General features: G+C 40.4%; 1 protein-coding gene and 1 long non-coding RNA gene across 24 annotated transcripts in view; one reads left to right on the top strand and one right to left on the bottom strand.

Moving 5' to 3' along the window:
- The window catches only part of FBXW11 (F-box and WD repeat domain containing 11), a 124853-nt gene extending 114788 nt beyond the window's left edge, over positions 1–10065 (bottom strand). For 5 of the 12 annotated variants that reach the window (XM_035715154.2, XM_035715156.2, XM_049109138.1 and 2 more), the window contains exon 1: positions 149–323. Coding sequence is in view for 7 of the 12 variants with exons in the window: in XM_025434257.3 (XP_025290042.1) it covers positions 9743–9787 (45 nt within the window). In the remaining 5 variants the exon portion in view is untranslated. Of the gene's footprint in view, positions 1–148; positions 324–9742 lie in introns of those variants that run through there. The other 7 variants (XM_025434257.3, XM_035715155.2, XM_025434246.3 and 4 more) reach the window with 4 other exon arrangements.
- Positions 10066–10069: 4 nt separating this feature from the next.
- The window catches only part of LOC112651236 (uncharacterized), a 60449-nt gene continuing 43368 nt past the window's right edge, over positions 10070–27150 (top strand). For 7 of the 12 annotated variants that reach the window (XR_003130684.3, XR_003130682.3, XR_004815026.2 and 4 more), the window contains exons 1-2: positions 10224–10382; positions 11223–11488. This is a non-coding gene — a long non-coding RNA (uncharacterized LOC112651236). Of the gene's footprint in view, positions 10383–11222; positions 11489–27150 lie in introns of all 12 variants that reach the window. The other 5 variants (XR_007410237.1, XR_007410233.1, XR_007410236.1 and 2 more) reach the window with 1 other exon arrangement.

The raw sequence follows: 27150 nt of genomic DNA, 5'->3' as shown, positions 1-27150 counted from the left end.
AATCCATCCCAAACATGAACACTCTATCTAGCTATCTAACATTTCTTCCTTTCTCTGTCAATGGAACAAAGTAGAGAAATTGTGTGTTTTAAGTTTCTTTCAGTGAGTTGAGTTCCACATAACAAAATAATACAGGGTAATTGCTTACCTGGACAATATTTTGTACTTCAGATCCACCAATCCAGAATGAATGGGAGTATTCCCTTTCAGACTAGTCTGAGAAAAGACAGCAGTCAAGCAGCTTCCAAGATGCTTTCCGTTTACTGTATCCAGCTTTCTTCAATAAAATCCCAAACATGCACTTCGGTAACTGTTGGAAGACAGAAAGCAATCCATGCACCCACCATGGCACCAGCGGCAAAGGACAGCCACCAAGAAATGGAAGGAAGGGCCAATGGAGTGGTGGATCTGAGGCACAGAAGAAAAGTTACAACCCCTGAGTCAGCTATTTGGTATAAAGTTCCACAGCAGCATTCCTCACCTCTAAGCTTACAGAAGGATAAGAAATTCTACATGGCAAAGAAGGAAACATCCCTAATATTAATTTTTACTCATGATAAATATGCAATTCCAAATGAGTGCAGCTAAAAATTTACTCTATTATCCACATAAATTGTCCCAGACCATTCAGCTACAATGAACTTCCTTATCCATTTTCTAAAACCACTCCTCCACCATTACAAAAAATTTGTCAGCCAAAATTAATGATATGGGAGGGCTCACAGATATCTCCCAATAAAGATATTTAGGCACCTAACAAGAAATCTTTTAGTTGGCTACATATAAGACATCAAATCTACACATTACCCAAATCTTCAACCCTCACCTGAAAGATAGGACATTTTAAAAACACATGGCATAATTTTAAGCATGAACCTCTGATTCGATCCCCCACAATGGCCAGTCATTGGGTAAACTAAGGAAAATTATAAAAAACACTAATAAAAATTTACTACATGACACCTTTAAATACATAAATCTATTCCACACATTATATCAACGTTCTTTTACTACCATACCAACTTTTCCATTAGGCTGCAAATATATAAACAAAATATAAGGGAGAGAAAAAGTATTCAACAGGGTAATACAGATAAAAACTTTAAAAATCAGTCAAAAGACTGTTAAGTTACCTGCACATGAATTTCCTATTTCCTCAATTGCCACCCTATTGCCAAAATGTTCCTGCAGTAATTATAATACCTACCTTTATTTAAGGGCTATTAATGGGCCAGGCCCTTTACATTAGTCATTCATATTTAATTCTCAAAAAAATGAGAAGAAATAATTTGCCCAAAATCCCACATCTACTAAATGGTAGAGACCATGCCCTTTCCACCGAACACTGCAGCCTGCCAAGTCTAAGGATCAGAAAGGCCATGATATTCCTGAGGCAGAAGAGACCGAGCTTTACTCTCAAAGGTCCTGAGTTAATTAACGTCAGAATGGAGAAGTACAAAAATACCAAAGAATAAATATTTCAGCCTAGCTGTACTAAAATACAACTGAACCAGTTAAAGTCATCCTGAAAGGGCTAACTCTCCATATCTTGGCACTTAAAAAGCATTTCTTTAACAGAGGCATGCAATTCTGAGGCTCACAATATTAATGGTAAAATACATAATGTTGTCCAAGTAAGTCTTTGCGTTTAGCAGAAAAGATTGTGTGACAAAGAATTTCAAATCCAGGTGAAACTGAGGAATTTTTAAATTCCAAGATTTGTCAATAAATAGTCCACAGGCTGGGACGCCTGGGTGGCTCAGCAGGTTGAACGTCTGCCTTGGCTCAGGGCGTGGTCCTGGGGTCCTGGGATGAGTCCCACAAAGGGCTCCCTGCATGGAGCCTGCTTCTCCCTCTGCCTGTGTCTCTGCCACCACCCCCCTTCTCTCTCATGAATAAATAAATAGAGTCTTTTCAAAATAAATAAATAAATAAATAATCCACAGGCAATGACTAAAGAAGTTCTGGTTTATCATATTGTAGGCAAAGCAACGAGAATGACTGAAATACCAGTCTATAATTAGCCTCACCATAACAACCATATGGAAGTATCCTAATATTCACAACTTAAAAGAGCTCACATAAGTGAAAGCTCCAGCAAAGATAAGTGCTCAAGCTTCTCCCACTAAGTGATACTACCCTGGAGCCCAAGAATAAACTGGAAACCCAATTTTGATAAGAGCAGCTAGTGAGCTATGGCTAGTAGCTAATTGCTAAAAGAATATATTCTGCTTTTCAAAGTATAACTTACTGCTATAACCAAAATGTTGAACAATTATAGCAAAACACAACCACAATCTGACAAATGGACTCCTTTCTGAACTTCTTGAATCACCAAGTCTTTTCCTGTATTCCTGTGTTAATTTTCTTCTTTTCCCTTCAAATATTTACTAAATGCCTAATTGGCACCAGGCCTTATGCTAGGGCTGCAAAGATTAATAGAAGCCAGGCCAGGAGTGTAAGTACTGAGTTCTTCCTCTCCTCTGCTCCTTTCTCTTTGAGTCTCCCAAGTAATCATTTAGGAGAACCAAAATATATTTATTTTTAGTGCCCAAAACTGGTTAAGTGTTCTCAATTTAACTCTTAAAAAAATAAAAAATAAAATGACTCAAATTCCTTTTTCTCAGTAGTAAAGCTCTCACTTAATTTTTCTTCTGTGGATCTGAGGCAAGCTATTAGAATGGTTTCCTATATTCATTATATTATTGTATTTACCCATCTCTCTACTCACAGACTTTTTTTTTTCATCTTACATACTAATATCCCACTGCTTCTACTTCACAGCTTTCCAGTCTATGAACTAACCAAGAGCGGGAGTATCCTAAAAATGCTTCCTGTTGACATCACAGAATTCTGCAATCTTTGAATTTTGTGAAAACAAAAATAAGATCCAGATTAGAGATAACCTACTGGATTGTCAGGTCTTCCTGGTTTGTCTCTCATTTGCCTACAAAGACAAACTTCCTGTTAGGCAATTGTGATCAACAGAAACTTAACTGAGGGTAACAAGCACATTCTTGACCGACAGGTTTTTTCCCCCTTTGTCAACTAATTCAATGAACAATACAGCTCAGGAGGAAATTTGTATAATACTCACTGCTTATTCTGTTAAAGGTCAAAATCATCAGTTTCACTGAAACAAGAACTCCAAAAATCTTAATTTCCTCATCAAAAATAAATCAATCAATCATAAATCACAATGCTCAATGTTAATATGAACTAATCACCAGTCCTGTACTACCAGCATACCTAAAACAGAGTTGAGTGGGTTCTCTCTGTAGGTAGAGTACAGGTCTAATTATGCCTAATTGGCAATTCTTAGTAATTTTAATACTACTTCCACTTCCCAAGTTTCCAATACTGATTCTGTATGATTTCATCATTTCCCCTAAAGATAGCTCATTAAACAGACTGCTAAAAGCATCTCAATGTCAGGCCTCTGTAGAGCCTCACAAATAAATACATGCACAACTAAGCGGGGGGGGGGGGGGGGGGGTAGATTAAAACATCATCTGCCTTGACTGTGCTTCACAGAACCCAGTCCCTGTAGTTGTGGGGAAGTTAGTACGGCAAGCAGTTGCTGAGACAAGCATCTGCAAGGTCCCTTTCAAATACGACTCTCCCCATTATCCCCGCCCCCCCCCCAACAACTTGGAGCAAAACCTACATTTTCTTATTTTTACTGATAATGATATCATAGCACAGAAAGGTTAACTTTCTTAAGGTCACACAGCCAGTAGGTGACAGAGCTAATATACAAACTTAGGTGCTTCTCTATAAGGCCTATACCCTTGCTGCTAAAGCATGCTTTTCTAAGGTCATAGAATCCTCAGAATTTACCGACTCCAGCGAGTTCACATCCACATATAGAAAAGGAATTTAGTCTCCTCAATACCTTGTATCAACCACTCTCTGAGATGTATGTAAATCGTGTAAAGTCTGTAAATAATGGTTTTTAAATGTCTGCGGATGTCTGTTTATCACACACCACCCTCCTCTTCTGCCTTATCAGTCTTTTTCCTTTAGTCATCTTCGCCTTTATCTTAAAGTTATCAATAGGAAAACATTACAAACATTTCACATCATGAAAAAAAAAACCCTCACATTAATTTAAATCAATGTATCTACTGCACACCCAGGTGCTAAGCATTATGAAGGATTCAAAAGACAATGTAGCCTCTGGAAGGGAAATTTAGACATGATCACAAGATTTTATGATACACAGAAGGGGAATAATAAGTCCCATAAGAGTTAGGAATAGATTATGATAAGAATCATTACTACAGGTGAGAATTATCATACAGACAGCAATAATGCACATCAACAATCGACAGGAAAATTCATCAATACTTACTGAACGCATACTATAACAGGGCACTGTGAGTTTATCACTTAATAGGGGACACAAACAGGAAACCATAATACAAACCTAGAATATGCTAAGTGCCACAAGATAAACACAAGGTGCCAGAATTCATTCATTTCATTTAACGGTGAACATCATGTAGGCAGTGCTCTAAAAACAAAACAGTATGTGCCACCATAATGTAAACTGACATCAAAAGAGATGGCATCTAAATTGTTTTGAGTAGACAGGACTTTCTCAGAACAGGTAGAAGAGAGAATTGCTGAGATTTGACCCAAACAAATTGGTTTGTTTGACCCAAATTGGGTCAGAGAGCCAACTATTAGGTCCCTCCAGTAAATATCAGTAGCCTTCAATACATGGACGTGGTTAATATCAGAGCTGACAAAAATAAATAAATAATAATAATGTGAGCAAAATCTGAAGAGCCTTGGTCTGCCATTTGGCTGAAATAGAGAATAAGTAAGGAATGTGGGAAGAAAAGCTGGAAGAGAATCTGGAACTGAAATTACTATGACTTGAAATGCTTTCTTTCCTTTAAAGTATAAATACCACCAGGTGGAACCCAGGAACCACAGAGTACAAAATTCATAGGATCAAACAGCACTACTCGGAAGGATATACAGTTGACCCTTGAACAACATGGGAGATTAAGGGCACTGAAACGCGTAACAGAAAATCTGCATATAACTTCTGACTCCCCAAATACTTACTTAACTGCTAATAGCCTACTCTTGATTGGAAGCCTTATCAATAACATAAACAGGTAATTAACACACATTTTGTATATCATATGTATCATATATTGTATTCTTACATAAAGCTAAAGAAAATATTAAGACAATTATAAAGAAGAGAAAATACATGACAGTACTATACTGTAAAATAAAAAAAAAAAAGAAGAAGAAAGAAAGAAAGAAAAAAAGAAACAGTGTATAAATGGACCAGGAAGGTCCAAACAACCCACGTTTTTCAAAAGCCAAGTGGCTGGCTGTGCTGCTCTGTGAATCTATGTAATGACCTAGTGATTTTCCTGTGCTGTTTTCAGATTAGAGCAGTCAAGAGCCAGGGGTACCAAGACATTTGCACAGGATCATGTTTGTCCTCGTCAATTCTGAAGGAACATCTAAACTACTCCAAACCAGGAGCAAAAATTGGTATACCTGAACCACAGCCTCCTGAGGCAGGTAATGCCTGCCTATAAATACATACGTGGTTTATTTCATTCAGACTCTATTTAAACTTTTGTCTATTTTTTTTAAACTTTTGTCTATTTAATCTGCGTTTGGTAAAACATATGGTTAGGAGCACATAAGGATAAGTGATAATGACAAACTAAGATCCAATTTCTTGAAAGAGTCACTAAATCCACTTATTCCACTTAGAAAACCAATGACAGGAAGAGGAAAAAATCCAAAAAGAAAAAATTGAAACATCCTCCAAAACTTCATTTAGTTTCTTTCATCTCCTTGGCCATGTAGCCTGCCTGTACTTTAACAGCTCTGAAAAGGCATTGATACCTTACATTCTTAAGAAGGTCCAACTCATTTTACCTGTATTACTAAATTCAACAAGTAATACAGCCACTTAGAGATAAAACAAAAGGAAAATGAGTCACTTAAGGTCACTTAGCAAAGAGGGGAACCATCCAACAGCTAACAATTGAGAATAAACTGCCCATTAATTTGTGTTTGGGGAAGGAAGTAGGCATGGCATGCCTTCACACCCATAGAGGAAGCAGGGTTCCGTTTCCTAACTCCAAATATCAATTTCTGCTATCTTCTAAGAGGGAAAACTTACCATCTTTCTCTTCCAACTAGCAGTTCTGTGAGTGCTTTCTAGTAATGAGGGCCCGAATATCAACTCTTATTCCTAACTCAAGCATTAGTAAACATCATAGGACACATAATGCAGTTTTAATTCTTTCCAGTGAGGTCCATCACACTAGACATAGCCTCATAAACTTTGGATACTTCCAAATGGATTACTACTTTTTTTTTTTTTTTTAATTTATTTATGATAGTCAGAGACAGAGACATAGGCAGAGGGAGAAGCAGGCTCCATGCACCGGGAGCCCGATATGGGATTCAATCCCAGGTCTCAAGGATCGTCCCCTGGGCCAAAGGCAGGCGCTAAACCGCTGCGCCACCCAGGGATCCCGGATTACTACTTTTCTACCTCGTTAATAATACGCTCATTTTACCAAAGTCGGAAATTTCAAAAACAGTCCCACAAACTAGGTACAATACTGGTCCAATATAAGGCCAAGAAAAGTCATTTGGTGGTTAAATTATTTACTATCAGCAATTATAAATTCAGTTGTCTCAGTCAAGAGTTTATAGTCTAGGGACGCCTGGGTGGCTTAGCGGTTAGGCGCCTGCCTTCGGCCCAGGGCATGATCCTGGAGTCCCGGGATGGAGCCCCACATCAGGCTCCCTGCGTGGAGTCTGCATCTCTCTCTCTGCCTATGTCTCTGTCTCTCTCTCTCTCTGTCTTCATGAATAAATAAAATCTTTAAAAAAAAAAAAGAAGAGTTTATAGTCTATATTGAAGACTCCATGAACCCTATGAGGTAGGTCAATTGGAAAAGCAATCTTTATGGACCAAGCCTGAGGCAGAGGTAGGAATCACAAGACAGGTGGAGGGGTATATTTTGGAGATTGAATTATTAGGCTAGCACCAGCTTTATTTCTTAGTAAACTAAAAAAAGTACAAGTAAAAAAAAAAAAAAAAGAAAGAAAGAAAAAGAATCAAATCAAATGAAGTGGAAGGATGAAGATTAAGAAACTGGAGATGCCCAAAAAGTCTGTTTCCTGTCTTTAATATTAGAGCACTCTCTAGAGTATCAAATGAAAGTTATTATCCTGTTAACCATTAAGTACCAGACTGGTACAGGCACCACAATCACAAATATTTAAGTACTGAAGCTGACTCATAAAAATCGAAAACTATTTCATGCTTTAGGCTTTCAACATACCATCAGTTTAACCCATTCCTTTCTTTCAATCATGTTATTTTGAAACCAATATAAAAAGTATTTTTAACCTAGTTCTGGAAACTGTAATTAAATTACAGTGAATACAGGGAGCTACATGCAATTAGATTTTAAGGCATTATCATTCCTACATACAATCCTGGATTTACTAAATCAGTTGTTAAATACCTGTCCTATCTACTATACTAAGATAAATACATATATGGTTATGAAAAGGGTTGCTGAAGAGTCTTAACTGGTATCCCTTTGAAAGAATATCAAAATCTGAATATGAAAAGTCATTTCAAAATTGATCTTTGTTAAATTTTCTGAGAATCCCAGTTTATAATGTCCTTGAAAGGCTGAAATACCTTTTCAGATCATAAACAAGTAAAATCATGTATAATCAAAAACTTTTTTAAAGTCATGAGCATGAGAAACAAATAAATTTAGGACAGAGATTTTTTGTTTTACCATTCAAAAATACTAAATTAATTACACTGTATTTCTTCTATTTCTTTTGAAAATAAAGGCATTTTATTTTTTAAATGGAAATGGAAGGAGCACAGAACAGCCAATTTCAAAGGCACCAAGTTACAGTTTTTCAATATGAAGTACTCCTCCAGTTGTGAGGACATATACTGTACATCCATTAGAATACATATTATATATGGAATTCCAATAAGATATTTTACCAAAATAACCCCTATAAAATTTCCAGAATATCAAAGCCTTCGCTACAATAGTTTGATAAATTACACTAAAAGGGAAAAATTACTTAATGAAAATCGAAATTCACACGTGACAACATCCTTTAAAAGGCAAGCACACGTGTGCGCACACAAAGCAGAACCAACCAAAGCTTTTTTTTTTTTTCCCCCTAGTTTTAAAGAATACTGGCTAGTTCTGTGAATTATGCAAAGGACAGCAAATACTAAGCTGGTGTATTTATGCTACTGTACTTCCATTTTTAAAACACGCATCTCAACTCCCCAGATACCAACCATCATCCACAGAAACCATGCAGCTAGCTATCCAACAGACTTTGTGTCACCATTTATTATTTATAGCATTAAATGAGGGAAGTGGCTCTGATGTCACCGACCCTACCCAGTGGAATCACTGACTCAATAAACATTTTCACACTGGAGAAAATCTGGCTAGGAAAACATTTTGCTGGGTTAAGTAGATTCTTTCACCTTTCCTCTCAACCCAGGGGTAGGGGGTTGTTACTGTGGTAGGAGAGATACAAAGAAACTGTCAAGGTTTCCACAGGAAGAAACCCTGGGCATGTCCGCTGGCTGAGGTAAAGACTTCCTCCTCCCAACTCTCCAGAGCCCGGGCTGATTTCCCCAATGTTCAAATTGGCAGGTAATAGCTGCCATGTTTCTTTTCTTCCACCAAATCATCTACCGAGCACCAAGTTCTTCGCTTCTACTAGCCACTCTCTCGTAGTTCTGTTTCTAAAAACCCCTTCTGGCTCCAAGTCGTAAAATGGAAAGCGGCTGGGGTGTCCTTAGGGCCGGGGAGTCTGGTATGGCTACCAGTGGGCTGTAATAGAAGAGTGATCGCTTCCCCTAGGGGCCTAGGATTCTCTCTTTATTTTTTTAATAAGAAAGAACTGGCGGCAGTGAGGAGGACAAACAACCCCCCCCCCCCCCCCATTTTCCCAAAGCAACGCTGGGAAACACCAAGTTGCGGTTTTTCTTTCCTGGGAGATGGAATCCAGAGTACCTGGGGCCTCGCTATGCAAACATCCCTCACCGCGGAGTAGGAAACCCTTTGTCCGAGAAGCCGGACACCGCAGGGGCCGGGAAAGAGGCCCCTGTCCGTCAGAGCCTCAAACCCCAGACCTCCCACCTCCACCCCTGGAGGGCCTATCCCGGCATCCACACAGCCCTGCGCTGGGGAGAGGGTGCTGAGGCCCCTACTAGGACGCGGAGAGCGAGGCCCTGACCGACCTCCTCCGTATCCCCCCCCCCCCCCCCCCCGCCCACCACCATTTCATTCGGCCTCAGTGGGGCTTGCAAGAAAGGTGCAGGCCTGCGCCGGAGAAACAGAGCGGGGAAATCTCCTTCTAAGAGAAGGAGAATGAGATGCTACAGCGAGCGTGAGCTAAGGCCACAGCATAAGCTAGCGAGGGTCCTTCGAGAGATGGGCCCGGATATAGGACAGAGGGAGGAAGGAGAACCGAGGAGTATGGAGGTGGCCGGGCCAGGTCCGGCCTGAGATCTCGAGGGATCCGGAGGAAACGCGCCAGCCCCGAGGCCAGGGAAAGCCAGGACCCAGGGCCGGGCCAAAGCAGCCGGGAAGGCCCAGGGCGGCCTCGCGCCGGACGCTGAGGCGGGCAGGCCCGCCCGCGGCCGGCCGGACGGAAGAACGGTCCAGCGGGCCTCACTCACCATGAGCTCGATGGTCTTGTCCTCAATCACCGAGTCGGGCTCCATGGCGGCCCCGGCGGCCCCGCCTCGCTCTCCCCGCGCAGCAGCGAACGGCCCGGGCGGAGGAGGCGACGGCGGAGGCGGCAGAGGCGGAGGCGGCTATCTTACCCACTCTAGCTGCCAGCCCGCCCGGGCCGCCGGCAGCTCCGCCCTCCCCCTCGGCGAACGCAGTACGCAGACCGAGGACTACAGCTCCCAGCAGGCGCCGGGGGCCCCGCAGAGCGCTGTGGGAACGAGAAGTCAGTACCGGGCTAATCTCTCTTGGCACCCCGAAGCTGAATTCTGAGCCGAAAGTAGCACTGGACTGTGAACATGGGGCGTGCAAACCTAAAGAATTAAGGGCTCCCTCCAAAGAGGGCCTCGGGAATGCCGCGACTACATGTCCCAGAAAGCCCTGCGCGCGGGTTCTCCTTCCGGCTAGCTTCTCCTGACTTCCTGGCAGCCTCCGGCGACTCAGACCGGGACGGAAACTCAGAGGTAACTCTTCCCTCTTCAGAGATCCTGCCTGTGAGACCGGTTTCCGCACATGCGCAGTCGATGCCGCAGTGCCCAGTCTACGCCTAGGTAGCGAGCGATGGCTAGGGGCAGATGTTGGAGACAGGTGGGTTCCAGGTGCACTAGGAGGGCTTGGGGCTCGGGTGTAGGAGGGACCAGCAAGCGAGGGAACGTCGGGCAAAGGAGGGGCTCTGAGAGTATGGGCAACCCAGAAGTGAGAGGTTCGGAAATGTCGTTGGGGAAAGTGGGTTTATGGCGATGAACTGCGGTGTTGTCTGTACGCACCACGAAGTGGGAGTGACTGAGGGATGAAAGGGAACCTGTGTATACTGAGCCCCTCTTACTCATTCTTCAGAAAATAATTATTTTTTAGACTTTCGGACTCTGCCAGGTCTGAAGTCCGCTCCGAACATTACGAGGAAGGACTCTGTTATCATGGTGCTTAATTCTGGTGGTGGGAAAAGAGTAGGCGCTAAGGAGGACCGCAGCTGAAGACCTGGAGACTCTTAGTGAAGTCGGCCTTCAGCTCTGTGTGAACTTTGTCAGGTCTATCCGCTAACCGGAGACCGTCGCGTACATACTGATTGAGCAAGTTGAGTTTATTACTGGATGCAGGGAGGGAGAATACCCGCCATGAGAAATCCTAGGCGGCTCAGTAAGAGTCGTTAGGTGATTTGGAAGAGGGTTTAAGGAAATGAGGCTTTACTCTGGATTAGATGCTGTCAGGAAGTAGGGATAATTCTGTGATTGGGCATCTCATGCCTGGACCGAGGGAACAGTAGATTGAGGCTGAAGCTGTAATTGCTAAAGAAGCAGGAACCTCCTCATTAACCAGGATGGGGGATGTTGGGTCATTTTTGGTGGTTTGGACACTGTTCATTTTTTTTTTATCTGCATTCAAATATAATTAAGAAATTATCTTGTTTCTGTTTTGATCTATCCACAGTCAGAGAATGGCCCCATCTGGTGTTTATGTTCTGTGAAATTATGTTCCAAGAGGAGAACCCAAGGCCTACCTAAGAGGACCATCTATCGTCTAGTAACATTACAGCCTGGATAATTGTACCAGGCCAGCTTCCAAATATCAGGGCCTGCTTTTCTCTTTCTCTAGTGTTTGGAATTTTCTGCACCTGTGAAGTGAAGGGACTCAGTGACCTAGAAATTTTTCCATTTCTAAGGATTACAGCAATTTGTACTCCTGGAGGACATAGTGTAAGTACCACACCGGTAGGATTTGAAGTTTCATAGTCCTTATCTGGCGCTTTCCACCAAAAGAACTAGAAGCAGTAGGAAGAAAGAGCACAGAATTGGAAAGTTATTGCCACTAATTTGCTGTTTGAATTTCACCAGGCCCCTTCCCCTGTCTGGGCCTTGGGACATTCATTAGTGAAACAGGAGTTAGAATAAATGACCTGTTTCAGTTACTTAGTGTATCATAACAAGCCACACCCAAGACTTAGTAGCTTAAAATAACAGTGGCTTATGTTTACAATTGTGTGGGTTGACTGGACACAGCTGGGCCCACATAGTATAAGTTAAGGTTACTCATGAGACTGTAGTCAGCTGGAAGCTCATCACAGTGGCTTCTCATCCTCTGAGGCCTCTCTTCTTCACCTGGTGTCTTATCATTCAAGCTTCTGTGTGGTGACTAGCTTCCAAGAAGACAAGTCCCAGTGAGCAAATGATTATCATGCCTTTGGCACACCACACTTGGTAATGTCCCATTGGCCAAAGCAAGTCATACAGCCAAGCCCAGAGTCAATGTAGAATGGAACTATACAGAGTTGTGAATACAGAGGGTCATGGTTTACTAGGGATTACTAATGTAACAGCCAACCAGGATATCTAAGGTACCAGCATTTGCCATAGGACCTAGCACATAAGGTTAGGGTAGGAGTTATAAGCTGAATTTCCCAATATGTATATTTATATTTATCTTACAGCATTTTTATGATTTAAAATTTGACATTTTTGCATTTTAAAGTCTGAATTTCCGTCTTCTCTTAAAAAATTAGACTATCCAGATTTTTGGATATGCATGGCAACAATATGCAGGGGTTACATAGCAACTGCCTTCTTTATATGAAGCATATGCTCTATAGATTTCTACTGTCACCATTGCTCCCTGTTGTCTTTTATCTGCATGCTCCACTCATTTAATTTGTGTGCCTAACCCATAAGGAAATTTGAGTTTGCAACCCTGTGGCATTAGAACTGTAATGGAGATAACTCAAGATTTCTGTCCTTATATTAAAACCATACTCCACCATAAGAGGAAAAAATCCTATTGGGTCAGATTCCAGGGGCTCAGTAGTATTAAAAAGTCATGTATTGATAGAAGCCTTACCCAAGCTATATGAGAGGCAAGCTGAGCCAAGGCTTGTCACTTATGTCAAACAAGAACTCAGGTTCTCGGGTATTTTAACTGCTTCAGGCTTCAAGCCAGCTAATGATGAATTTGGTCGTCAGTAAAGGCAGAAGCCCTTGACTCATACTTCCCCCCAGTTTTTCAGATAGCTGTGCTCTGAGGTTTACAAGACCCGCTAACAACAAAGTGGTTGTTCAGGTCCACAGTCCCTTAACCGAAACCCTGAGGTCTGAAACATATTCAGAATTCAGAATTGCTTAGATTTTACAAAGACAGTATGGTACACATACTGTATATATAGTGTAACATACCTAGGGGAGTCTGGGAGAGCACTTCATAATCAAATACATTAACTTTTGTGCCTCAGACCGTATGTGTGCCTGTTATCAATTTATAGCCTCTCAGTTCCAAATACATTCTTTTACATACTTCGAAATACTGGAGTCCAACTAGGACCCTGTGAATGTTTCTTCTCTGCCAGCTGGCACAGCATTTAACTTTGTCAATAAAGAGCCCTAGAGGAACACAGGCAAATGAAGGAACTTATCTTCTTAGTTCTAGTATACTTCACTTAACTTCTTGCTTTTGTGGTATACAGAAGCAAATGGTTTGCAGAACCATAACACCCCTCCCCAACATACACACAGGTGGCTAGGACATTCAGAGGGTAACATCCTAGTGAATTCAGTGACACTTCAGTGGGCAGTTTCCTGCTTGCCAGCCACACCTGTAGCCCTTCAGCAAACTTCAACCATCCAATGGGCCATAACTACCCTCTCCCCAGTGCGGTCTGAATCTCACAGCAGTCGGGTAGGAAGGCTCTTCCAAGTTTCTTTCATCCTTGGATACTCTGCCTCAGCCCTAAAGGTAGTAGGAGGTGGTTGCTCCCTGTAACGGCTGTTTCTATATTCTTGAGAGTTATCTTTACCCCTTGGTACTTAATACCCTATTACTAGTTAATAGTTCTTTCAGCTTTTTGTTTCTTTTGTTTTTTAGATTCCGCATATAAATGAAATGTATGATATTTATCATTCTCTGACTTATTCCACTTAGCATAATACCTTCTAGGTCCATCCATATTGTCCCAAATGGCAAGATCTTTCTTTGTTATGGCTAAGTAATATTCCATTTTACATGTATATCACATCTCCTTTACCATTCCTCTATCAATAGACTTGTAAGCTTCTTTCATATTTTGGCTTTTGTAAATGCTACAATAAACATAGGAATGCATATATCTTTTCAGATTAATATTTCCATTTTCTTTGGGTAAATACCCAATAGTGGAGTACTGGATCCTATGGTATTTCTATTTTTAATTTTTTGATGACCCTTAATACTGTTTTCCACAGTGCCTACAAAATTTACATTCCCATCAAAAGTGTAAAAGGGTTCCTTTTTCTCCACATCCTCACCAACACTTGTCATTTCCTCTCTTTTTGATATTAGTCATTCTAACAGGAATCAGATGATATGTCATTGTGGTTTTGACTTGCATTTCCCTGATGATTATTGATGTTGAGCATCTTTTCATGGGTCTGTTCACCATCTGTTTATCTTCTGTGGAAAAAAAGATATTCAGGTCCCCTGCCCATTTTTTAATCAAATTTTTTTGGTCTTGAATTGCTAATTTCTGAAGTTTGGGTATTAACCCCTTATTGGACATAACATTCACAAGTGTCTTCTCCCATTCAGTAGGTTCTTTTCATTTTGTTGATGGTTTCCTTTTGATAAGCAAAAGCTTTCTGGTTTGGTGTAATTCTAACATTGTATTTTTGCTTTTGTTTCCTTTGCTGGAGGAGGCGTATCTAGAAAAATGTTGCCAAGGCTGATGTCAAAGAAGTTACTGCCCATATATATTTTTTATTCTAGGAGTTTTATGGCTTAAGGTCTCATGTTTCGGTCTTTAATACATTTTGAGTTTATTTGTGTGTGTGGTATAAGAAAGTGGTCGAGTTTCATCATCTTACATGTTGCTGTCCAGTTTTCCCAATATGATCCCAAGATCAAAAGTTGCATACTCCACCAACTGAGCCAGCCAGGCACCCTCTTTTTTTTTTTTTTTTCCAATATTTTTTATTTGCTTTTTTTTTTTTTTTTTAAGTAATCTCTACATCCAATGTAGGGCTTGAACTAATAATCTCAAGATTAGGAGTCACATGCTCTAGTAACTGAGCCAGCCAGGTGCCCTGCACTGAAATTTTGACTTAACTCATTTCCAAGAGACATCAAAGAACGCAGTTCTCTTAAGGGAGAATCTTACAAAATTCTAGAAAAGAGAATGATGGTAAGAAATACTAAAGGGGTGTCTGGGTGGTGCAATTGGTTAAGCATCCAACTCTTGGTTTCAGCTCAGATTGTGATCTTATGGTTGTGAGATCAAACCCCACATCATGCTCTGTGTTCAGCTTAGAGTCTGCTTGGAATTCTCTCTCCTTCATCTTCTCCTTCCATCCCTCCCACTCATGCACTCACATTCTCTTTCTTGTGCGTGCATGCGCGCTCTCTCTCTCTCTCTCTAATAAATTTTTTTTTATTTTTTATTTATGATAGTCATACAGAGAGAGAGAGAGAGGCAGACACACAGGCAGAGGGAGAAGCAGGCTCCATGCACCGGGAGCCCGACGTGGGACTCGATCCTGGGTCTCCAGGATCGCGCCCTGGGCCAAAGGCAGGCGCCAAACCGCTGCGCCACCTAGGGATCCCTAATAAATTTTTTAAAAAGAAATATTAAAGATAGCAGCACCCTGTTTATCAATATGACTAGGTTCCATGTATTATCCATCTATAGAATAAACAACACGGTAGTTATAAAATACATATTAGCACATTTATTTGAACTGAAAAACAAACCTAGACTTTTTCTGACAGTCTTTTTAGATGACTGGTTTGATAGTGTAGACTGGCTTTGTGAATAATTGGTGTTAGATGAGTTATATCTTTAGTCTCACAGTTTTTAGGAAAATAAAGTGCATAAATAGAAACATTTCATCAGTTAACTTACTAGCAAACGTGTATAGAAATTAATATTTGTGTTTTCCCAATCCTTTATAAACTTAACCAGTGAAAGAAGATACCTCCAAGTGAAAAAGTAAAGAAACATTATATTAGTCAAAATAGAATACACTATACCACAGTAGCAAATTAACCCTGTGTAAGTAACCCTGTGTATCAGTCCAAATTCAGTCAGAGAAGCAGAACTACTGAGTGTATTAAGGGATTTTTTTTTTTTACAAGGATTTGAGCTTATATGAGTGTTAAATCTAATGAAGCAATCTCTATAAGCCTGTTGTCTTCACAGTTGAAACTGGATCTAAAGTCCACAGGGTAGGCAGTCAGGAAGGGAAGATGGAAATAAGATATGGGAGAGCAAGTTTAAGTCAAAGTAGAGTCCGTGAGGATGGGCTGAAAACTGTCAGTTCTTATTGCCTCTGACCTTGGTGGTGTAGTTGATCTGCAGAGGCCAGAGCTCTTTGTCAAAGAACTGAACTCACAACCATGGCCCAGGAATCAGAGAAGCGAAAGGAGGCTGTAAGGGAACTTGGAGTGATTGCAGACCCAGCCACTCTTCACACCAAGGAGGTAAGGGAGCCGATCAATGACAATGTATATGGACTACAAAATGACTTCATTTTTCACTTCTACTCTTTGAAACCAATGCAGGAATCTTATCTTGTGGCCCTACTCTAATCAGAAACACAGAGGAACAAAATCAGGGAAACATGGCTCAGTCTAGCCAAACTGACACATTACCGAGTTCCACACCGTGGGAACATAATGTCTTATACATATTTTGTTCATGTAAAGTCCAAAGGGATTAGTTAGCCTTCTACTTTGTAGTTACACCATCTGGAATTCACGGTCTCCCATGTTGCTGGGGCAGAGGGGACTGAAGGGAGGTCACCAGCTATTAACTGCCTTATCTCAGAAGCATGTCATTCCTGCTCACTGTTCAGTGGTCAGTACCTAATGACACAGCTCTAAGAAGTTGCAAGGGAGGGCAAACAATGTACTCTCCCTATATACCTAGAAAAAAAGGAAATGAAGTAGAGTGTGGTTAAGTACATAGGACCGTCTCTACTACATGGGTGTAATTAATAATTATTTCATAATTCTTGATAAAGACTTTTAGGTATGCTTTCCTGAAATTGAGAAAGTTAATTTCTCCAATGACTATATACAAAAATGCTCTTACTAGTCAGATGATTTCCAGTACTTTGCTCTCAACAAAATTGAATGATGATTGAATTAAGTTTTAATGATAATTTAAAATAATTTTGCTAGCTGATCACTATGTAACTTTTGACCTAATAACTTTAAAGGAATCCAAAGAAGTTGTATAACATTACTAGAAGACAACTTTCATTCTTCTACAAACAAGACTTTTAAGTACTAATATCTATAAGAATGTGATCTAAAGGGATGCCTGGGTGGCTCAGCAATTGAGCCTCTGCCTTTGGTTCAGGTCATGATCCTGGGGTTTCAGGATCAAGTCCCATGTCAGGCTTTCCAGAGGGAGCCAGCTTCTCCCTCTGCCTGTGTCCTCTGCCTCTCTCTCTGTCTGTGATGAATAAATAAAATATTTTTTAAAAAAAGAGTGTGATCTAAAAACAAATTTGATGCCAAATCATCTCATTCTAGCAATAAGTAATACTAATGCATGGATATGAAAACTATTTTTTAGTTATTGATTGGTTTAAACATGTAGTTATAGTAAAATTCAGTTTGTATTTAATCATTATTTGTCAAGATGTTCATGTACTTCTTGTTTGATCAATTGCATTTGGTAACAATTACAATGATAATTTAAATGCAGAAGGCTCTTTTGCCAACATTCCAAGCCTACGATCACCAAAAATAAAAATTGTAGCACAAAATACAGAAGAGAAATAGGATAAGGAGAGCAATAAGACTTTCAAGCATAAAATTTGGAGGGAGAATGGAATGGAGATATGAATTCAAGGAGGAAAAAGATACAAAATTTCCTATCAGAAAACAACTTGTTCATATTTACTTAAAAGGATGATGGTATGAAATTACTATATATTTAAATTTCATTAAGAAAAGTAATAACAGCTTTATTTTTAAATGCCAGTATTTATTGGAGCCCCTGGTTGGCTCAGTCAGTCAAGTTGCCATCTCTTGATTATGGCTCAGGTCATGATCTCAGGGTCCTGGGATCAAGCCCCACATTGGGCTCCACACTCTTCAGGAAGATTCTTTCTTCCCACACCAGCCCCTGCCCATATGAGCTCTCTCTCTCTCTCTCTCTCTCTCTAATAAATAAATCTTTTAAAAATAAATGTCAATATTTATAGTACACTGAAAATCATTCTCTATTTAAATTTATGCTGAAAAAATTTAGATATTTTAAGAAATGAGTAATTACATAATGTATCAAAATTCTTTTGAGGATACAGAGGAAAAAAATTCAAAGATCAATGCTCTAGATCACTGTGGTGACTGCAGAAAGGGCCTTGGTATCCTGAGTGCCAGACTCTCAAGTCTAGGATTTGGGTTTTTTCTAAGATTGGTTGATTGATTGATTGATTGATTCATTCATTCATTCATTTATTCATTCATAAGAGACAGAGAGAGAGAGGCAGAGACATAGGCAGAGGGAGAAGCAGGCTCCATGCAGGGGGCCCGTTGTGGGACTCAATCCTGGGACTCCGGGAACACACCCTGAGCCAAAGGCAGACGCTCAACCACTGAGCCACCCAGGTGTCCCTCAAGTCTAGGATTTTGAACAGAACTAGACATTTGCCAAGAAGTCTTTGATATAGATGTGAAATAATTGGATTTATTTTTTTTAATTGGATTTAGAAAATGTTTCCTTTCAATAATAACCAAGGACATACCGGTTAAAATAACCATCAGGCAGCCAGTCTGTTTGTCCCACTCCTCACCCCTGAGTAGCTCCATGGCGGGCCACTCACTGAAGCACTAAAGGCTAACTCCAATACACCTTTCCAACTTTATTTCTCACTCTGCTTTCCCCCATCCTGTTCTGGCTCCTCATGTTTCTCACAACCTCCATTCCATCATGTTTGCATGTCCCTCTGGCAGTTCTTGTGTCCTCGAGAGAATGAGATGGATGCTTCAAGGGTACAAAATGAGAGGCAGGGCCGTGCCTAATTCAGCAACTCTAGTGTGAACTTTTTTGTTGGAGCCTATCTCAGTCCCTTCTTAAGGTCCTAAGCAGCTTGGAGGGTTCCAAGCATTAAGAAATTTATCCTAGGGACGCCTGGGTGGCTCAGCGGTTGAGGGTCTGTCTTCGGCTTTAGGATGTGATCCCAGGGTCTGGAATCAAGTCTCGCTTCGGGCTTCTTGTGGAGAGCCTACTTCTCCCTCTGTTTGTGTCTCTGACACTCTCTCTCTCTGTCATGAATAAATAAATAAAATTTTTAAAAATTTTTTTTAATTTATCCTAAAGAATATCCCAAATTCGGAATGCTTCCAAACCCGTTCCATGAGGCCAGCATCACCTTAATTCCAAAACCAGACAAAGACCCCACCAAAAAGGAGAATTATAGACCAATATCCCTGATGAACACAGATGCAAAAATCCTAAAGATACTAGCCAATAGGATCCAACAGTATATTAAGAAGATTATTCACCATGACCAAGTGGGATTTATCCCCAGGATGCAAGGCTGGTTCAACACTCGTAAAGCAATCAACGTGATAGATCATATCAAAAAGAGAAAAAACAAGAACCATATGATCCTCTCGATAGATGCAGACAAAGCATTTGACAAAATACAGCATCCATTCCTGATCAAAACTCTTCAGAGTTTAAGGATAGAGGGAACATTCCTCAGCATCTTAAAAGCCATCTACAAAAAAGCCCACAGCAAATATTCTCAATGGGGAAACACTGGGAGCCTTTCCCCTAAGATCAGTAACATGACAGGGATGTCCACTCTCACCACTGCTATTCAACATAGTACTAGAAGTCCTAGCCTCAGCAGTCAGGCAGCAAAAAGAAATAAAAGGCATTCAAATTGGCAAAGAAGAAGTCAAACTCTCCCTCTTTGCAGATGGCATAGTACTGTACATAGAAAATCCAAAAGACTCCACTCCAAGATTGCTAGAATTTATACAGCAAATCGGCAGTGTGGCAGGATACAAAATCAATGGCCAGAAATCAGTGTCATTTCTCCACACTAACAGTAAGACTGAAGAAAGAGAAATTAAGGAGTCAATCCCATTTACAATTGCACCCAAAAGCATAAGATACCTAGGAATCAACCTAACCAAGAGGTAAAGGATCTATATACCCTAAAAACTACAGAACACTTCTGAAAGAAATTGAGGAAGATACAAAGAGATGGAAAAATATTCCATGCTCCTGGATTGGAAGAGTTAATATTGTGAAAATGTCAATGCTACCCAGGGCAATTTACACATTCAATGCAATCCCTATCAAAATACCATGGACTTTCTTCAGAGAGTTGGAACAAATAATATTTGTGTGGAATCAGAAAAGACCCCAAATAGCCAGGGGAATATTAAAAAAGAAAACCAGAGCCGGGGACATCACAATGCCAGATTTCAGGTTGTACTACAAAGCTGTGATCATCAAGACAGTGTGGTACTGGCACAAAAACAGACACATAGATCAATGGAACAAAATAGAGAATCCAGAAATGGCCCCTCAACTCTATGGTCAACTAATATTCGATAAAGCAGAAAAGACTATCCACTGGGAAAAGGACAGTCTCTTCAATAAGTGGTGCTGGAAAAATTGGACAGTCATGTGCAGAAGAATGAAAGTAGACCATTCTCTTACACCATACACAAAGATAAAATGGATGAAAGATCTAAATGTGAGACAGGAATCCATCAAAACCCTAGAGGAGAACACAGGCAACACCCTTTTTGAACTTGGCCACAGCAACTTCTTGCAAGATACATCTATGAAGGCAAGGGAAACAAAAGCAAAAATGAATTATTGGGACCTAAGATAAAAAGCTTCTGCACAGCAAAAGAAACAGTCAACAAAGCTAAAAGAACCTACAGAATGGGAGAAGATATTTGCAAATGATCTATCAGATAAAGGGCTAGTATCCAAGATATAAAAACTTATTAAATTCAACAGCAAAGAAATAATCCAATCATGAAATGGGCAAAAGACATGAACAGAAATTTTACCAAAGAAGACATAGACATGGCCAATAAGCACATGAGAAAATGCTCCGCATCACTTGCCATCAGGGAAATCCAAATCAAAACCACAATGAGATACCACCTCACACCAGTGAGAATGGTGAAAATTAACAAGACAGGAAACAACAAATGTTGGAGAGGATATGGAGAAAGGGAAACCCTCTTGCCCTGTTGGTGGGAATGTGAACTGGTACAGCTGCTCTGGGAAACCGAGGAGGTTCCTCAAAGAGTTAAAAATAGAGCTACGCTACGACCCAGCAATTGCACTGCTGGGGATTTACCCCAAAGATACAGATGCAGTGAAACGCCGGGACACCTGCACCCCAATGTTTATAGCAGCAATGTCCACAATAGCCCAACTGTGGAAGGAGCCTCAGTGTCCATTGAAAGATGAATGGAGGGCAGTGGTTTAGTGCCGCCTAAACCCAGGGCCTGATCCTGGAGACCCAGGATCGAGTCCCATGTCAGGCTCACTGCATAAAGCCTGCTTCTCTCTCTGCCTGTATCTCTCTCTCCCTCTCTCTCTCTCTCTCTCTCTCTCTCAGGAATAAATAAAATACATTAAAAAAAAAAAAAGAAAGATGAGTGGATAGAGAAGATGTGTTCTATATATACAATGGAATATTCCTCAGCCATTAGAAACAACAAATACCCACCATTTGCTTCAACGTGGATAGAACTGGAGGGTATTATGCTGAGTGAAGTAAGTCAATTGGAGAAGGACAAACATTATATGGTCTCACTCATTTGGGGAATACAAAAAATAGTGAAAGGGAATAAAGGGGAAAGGAGAGAAAATGAGTGGGAAATATCAGTGAGGGTGACAATATGAGAGACTCCTAACTCTGAGAAACGAACAAGGGGTGGTGAAAGGGGAGGTGGGCAGGGGGTTGGGGTGACTGGGTGACGGGCACTGAGGGGGGCACTTGACGGGATGAGCACTGGGTGTTATGCTATATGTTGGCAAATTGAATAAAAAAAAATTATATATATATATATCCATCCCAAATTCTGTGGAAACTGGCCAGCAGAGAACAGGTAGAGAGGGATGAAGTTATGTAGGGTTTTCTGATAAACTAGATTCTAGCTGCTAGAACATGGAATTTATATGACAAAGGTTCCCAGCATTATTCCCAGCGAGTTGTGCTTGTGTGTGCAGGTACAGTCTCTTGTTGATGGCCTTATTTTTTCCCTCCCACCTGAATGGAAGTGTTGTGTGCCTGCTTCTCCCTTTGTTTCTCTATGCTGGTGGAGCTTTGTAACCAAGAGTGGCTCAGAATTACCAAGTTTGGATCAAAGTATATGCATAAAGAGTCTTATCTGTGTAACTGGATGTGGAAATGAGACTCTTTTAGTCTGGAGTTTCAGCTGTGGTCTCAAACCTGAAAACAATAGGTGCCATTTTAATGCAAAGTCCTAGATGAAGTTTAGAAGGCCTGTGAAGGTTGTCCAAAAACCAGTTCTGCTAGTTCATCAGCCCATTCCCCACTTTGAGGGTGTACTGGAGAGGCTTGGAGACAAATCAGCCAAGATGGAAGAACATTTAGAGAATTCGTCCCTCCCAGTCCTGCCCAGGTGCACCTCAGGGTGCCTTCAGGGACCACTCAGTCACTGAAGTGTGTCCCCTTGAGTTAGGAGACATGGGCACTGGTTCCTCATTCGTGTCTGCAAACATGAGTATGTGGGCAGGCCAAAGGCTGAGTGGGTACAGCCTGTGGCTGCAGAGAGGAAATGCCTGTCTCCAGGAGGGCCAAAATTCTGAGAGGGCAAGCATGCATGTTTATGGGGGCGAGCTGGGTATTCCACAAAGATTGTCTTGAAATGGTTGCTGACCAAGAGGGCCACCTGGAGGGGGAAAGTGATTCCTACAGGTGTCCCCTGTGAGGGGTACAGCATAGGAAGGAGGAGATTAAGGTGGGGAGGAAGGTTTCTGGGAACTAGCCAGAAGAGATATCTCTCATCTGGAAATAACAGAAAGCCCAAAAAGTGCCCCATGAGAAAAGATACCAGCCTTTGACATGAAACATTTAGGAGGTACAGGTGCCAGATTATAACTGGACAAGTCAGGACATTTTCTCCCCTGCCTCAGGTTGAGTTTCCCAGAAGCAGACCCCAAGTTGAGAATACTGCACAAGGGCTTTATTAAGTATTCACAGGAGAAACACATTAGGGAGTGGGGAACCAAGAAAGGGAAAGTGCACTTGCAGTCAGAACCCATAGAGTGGAGTTTCAGCTTCAGGCTGATCCTGCATGATGCTCTGGGATGCACATTACTCCCCAGAGTTGGTCCAAACTTCAGTGTGGGCTTTCCTAGTCCTGGAGCACTCAGTTTCCAGACACTTCTGACTCTGTGCTTCAGGCAAAGCCACACCAACAGGAATGCCTGTTGAGAAAGAGTTCATTTGACCCTTGAGCAACGTGGGAGTTAGGGGTGCCAACTCTGCTGTTGAAAATCCACATATAACTTTAGACTCCCCAAAAACTTATAGCCTACTATTGACCAGAAACCTTACCAAATAAATGATTTTTTTTTTTTTAAGAAATGCCATACTGTTTTCCACAGCAGCTATACCATTTTACATTCCCACGAGTAATTACACAAGGTTCTAATTTCTCCGCATCCTTGCCAACATCTCTAATTTTCTGGGGTTTATTTCTTGTTTTGTTTTGTTCTGTTGTTGTTTGTTTTGTTTTTGATCAGAGCTGTCCTATTATGTATGAAGTGGTATGTCATTATGATTTTGATTTGCATTTCCCTTATAATTAGTGATGTTGAGCATCTTTTCATGTACTTACTGGCTATTTGTATGTCTTCTTTGCAGGAATGTCTATTCAAGTTCTTTACCCATTTTTTTTAATGGTGAAAAAATTTAGATTTCTAGCCAGCTCGACTCAGTTTAGATGATCCCAATTTTGTTGGCAATATCCCAAAGCATCATAGGAGCCAGTCGAACATACGCTTTCTTCTCCCCATCAGGCCTGATCAAGGTGTTGACCCTGGCCACATCAATGTCCTAGAGCTTCTTCACAGCCTGTTTGATCTGGTGCTTATTGGCTTTGACATCCACAATCAACACAAGTGTGTTGTCTTCTATTTTCTTCATGGCTGACTCAGTAGTCAGGGGGAACTTGATGATGGCATAGTGATCAAGCTTGTTTCTCCTGGGGGCACTCTTTAGAAGATATTTGGGCTACCTTCGAAGACGCAGGGTCTTGGGTTGTCGGAATGCAGGTGATGTGCAGATCTTTTTTGTGTGTGACTGTGCATGCCTTTCAGCACCACTTTCTTAGCTTTCAAAGCCTTTGCTTTGGCTTCGGATTTGGGAGGGACAGGGGCTTCTTCTTCGCCTTTGGCACCATTTTTGTGAAAGGGATTTTGTCTCCATTTTTTAATCCAGTTGTTTTTTCGGCTTTTTGTTGTTGTGTTCTAGGAATTCTTTATATATTCTGGATATTAATTTCTTCAAAGATATATAATTTGCAGATATTTTCTTCCATTCTCTGGTTACCTTTTCACTTTGTTGATAGTTTCCTTCGATGCATAAAAGATAATTTTTGACATGTTTTTTATTGTTGTTGACTATGCTTTTGGTGTCATATCCAAGAATTTTTGCCAAATCCAATGTCATGAACTTTCTCCTGTTTTCTTCTAAGAGTTTTATAGTTTTAGCTCTTATATTTAAGGCTTGGGTCCATTTTGAGTTCATTTTTTTTATATTGTATAAGGTAATGCTCCACCTTCATTCTTTTGCCTTTCTTACCTCTTCCAGCTTCTGGTGCTTCCTGGTTTCCTTGCCTTGTGGCCTTATAACCACAATTTCTATCACCGTCTCCATATGGCCTTTTTCTTTTTCTCTCTGTGTCTCCCCTCTGTGTCTGTATCTTATAAGGAACCCATCATGGGCCCATCCTAACCCATAATGATCTTATTTTCAGGTCTTTAACTTAATTACATCCACAAAAATCCTCATTCCAAATAAGGTCACCTGCTGACATTCTGGGAAAAACTGATGGAAATGGAAATAGTAATCTGAAAAGATAAATGCACTCCTAGGTTTATTGTAGCATTTACAAAAGATACAGTGGTTTGACTTCCCCTCTGATTGTTCCCCGGTCAGTTACCCCTTCTTCCCTATGGTCCCTTTCACGTTTCTTGTATTCCACATATGAGTGAAACCATATGATAATTGTCTTTCTCCAATGAACTTATTTTATTTGGTCTAATACCCTTCAGTTTCATCCACATCAATGTAAATGGTAGGTATTCATCCTTTCTGATAGCTGAGTAATATTCCATTGTATATACACACCACATTTTCTTTTTTTTTTTTAAGGATTTTATTTATGCATGAGAGACATGCAGAGAGAGACAGAGACACAAACAGAGGAAGAAGCAGACTCCTTGCAGGGAGCCCAATGTGGGACTCGATCCCCAGACCTGGGATCATGCCCTGAGCTAAAGGCAGACGTTCAACTGCTAAGCCACCCAGGAATCCTTCATCCAGCTTTACTGAATTTATTCTCACAGTTCTTTTGTAGAGTCTTTAGGGCTTTCTATATATGACATGTCATCTGCAAATAGTGACTGTTTTATACTTCCTTACCAATTTGCATGCCTTTTCTTTTTTCTTGCCTAATTGCTCTAGCTAGGACTTCCAACACTATGTTGAGTAAAACTGGCAAGACTGTGCATCCTTGTTTCTGATCTTAAAGGAAAAGCTTTCAACTTTTCACCAGTGAGTATGATATTAGCTATGGCCTTGTCATAAATAGGCTTGATTATGTTGAGATACATTCCCTGTATATCCACCTTGTTTGGCATTTTTATCATAAATGTTGAATTTTGTCTAAAGATGATCATAGGATTTTTATCCTTCATTTTGTTAATGTATTATCAAGTTGGTTAATTTGCATGTGTTGAACCACCTTTGCATCCCTGGAATAAATCCCATTTGATCATGGTGTATGATTTTTTTTTAATGTATTGTTGAAATCAGTTTGCTAATATTTTGGTGGAGACTTTTGCATCAATGTTCATCAGTCATATTGGCCTATAATTTTCTTTTCTTGTGGCATCTTTGTCTAGTTTTGGTATTAGGTAATGCTGGTCTTATAAAATTATGAGTTTAGAAGTATTCCTTTTTCTTCTCTTATTTGGAAGAGTTTGAGAAGGATTGGTATTGACTCTTCTTAGAATGTTTGCTAGAAGTCACCAGTGAAGCCATCTGGTCCTACACTTTTGTTTATTGGGAGGTTTTTGATTACTGATTCTATCACCTTACTCATAATCTGTCTATTGACGTTTTTAGTTCTTCATGATTCTGTCTTACAAAGTTGTATGTTTCTAGGAATGTCTCCATTTCCTCTAGGTTGTCCAGTTTGTTGGCATATAATTGTTCCTAGTAGTCTCTTATGAACTTTTGTATTTCTGTGTTATCAGTGACATCTCCTTTTTTGTTTCTGATTTTATTCATTTGAGTCTCCTCTTTCTTGGTGAGTCTAGCAAATGGTTGATTTTGTTTATCTTTTCAAAGAACCAACTTCTAGTTTCACTGATCTTTTCTGTTGTCTTTTTAGTCTCTATTTCATTTATTTCTCTTCTATTTGTTGTTATTTTCTTCCTTGTACTAACTTTGGCCTTCATTTGTTCTTCTATTTTTTAATTCTTTGAGTTATAAAGTTAGATCATTTATTTGAGATCTTTCTTGTTTCTTGACATGGGCCTTATCAATATGAACTTCCCTCTTAGAACTGCTTTTGCTGCATCCTGTAAATTTTGGGATGTTGTATTCCCATTTTCATTTGTCTCAAGGTATTTTTTTTAAAAGATTTATTTATGTATTTGAGAGAGAGAGAAAGAGAGCACATGAGCAGGGGAAGGGGCAGAGGGAGAGAATATCCAAGCAGACTCCCGCTGGGCATGGAGCCCAACACAGGGCTCAGTCTCACAACCCATGAGATCAGGATCTGAACCAAAACCAAGGGTCAGACACTTTACCAACTGAACCACCTAGGTGCCCCTATTTTTTTATTTTCCTTTTGATTTCTTCTTTGATCCATTGGTTTTTTAATAACATGTTGTCTAATCTCCACATAGTTGGGAATTTTCTAGTTTTATTCTTGTAATTAATTTCTAGTTACATACCATTGTGGTCGTAAAAGATGCCTGATATAGTTTCAGTCTTCTTAAATTTATCAAGAGTTTTTTTTTTGTGGACCAGCCTATGCTCTATTGTGGAAAATGTTCCTTGTACGCATCAGAAGAATGTATACTCTGTTGCTTTTGAATCAAATGTTCTGTATGTGTGGTTAAGTCCATCTAGTCTAATGTGTT

This window comes from Canis lupus, chromosome 4 (assembly GCF_003254725.2).
Source record: "Canis lupus dingo isolate Sandy chromosome 4, ASM325472v2, whole genome shotgun sequence".
NCBI classification, from domain to species: domain Eukaryota; kingdom Metazoa; phylum Chordata; class Mammalia; order Carnivora; family Canidae; genus Canis; species Canis lupus.
The sequence above is the reverse complement of the archived record's forward strand: the minus strand, read 5'-3'. Positions and strand labels throughout refer to the sequence as shown.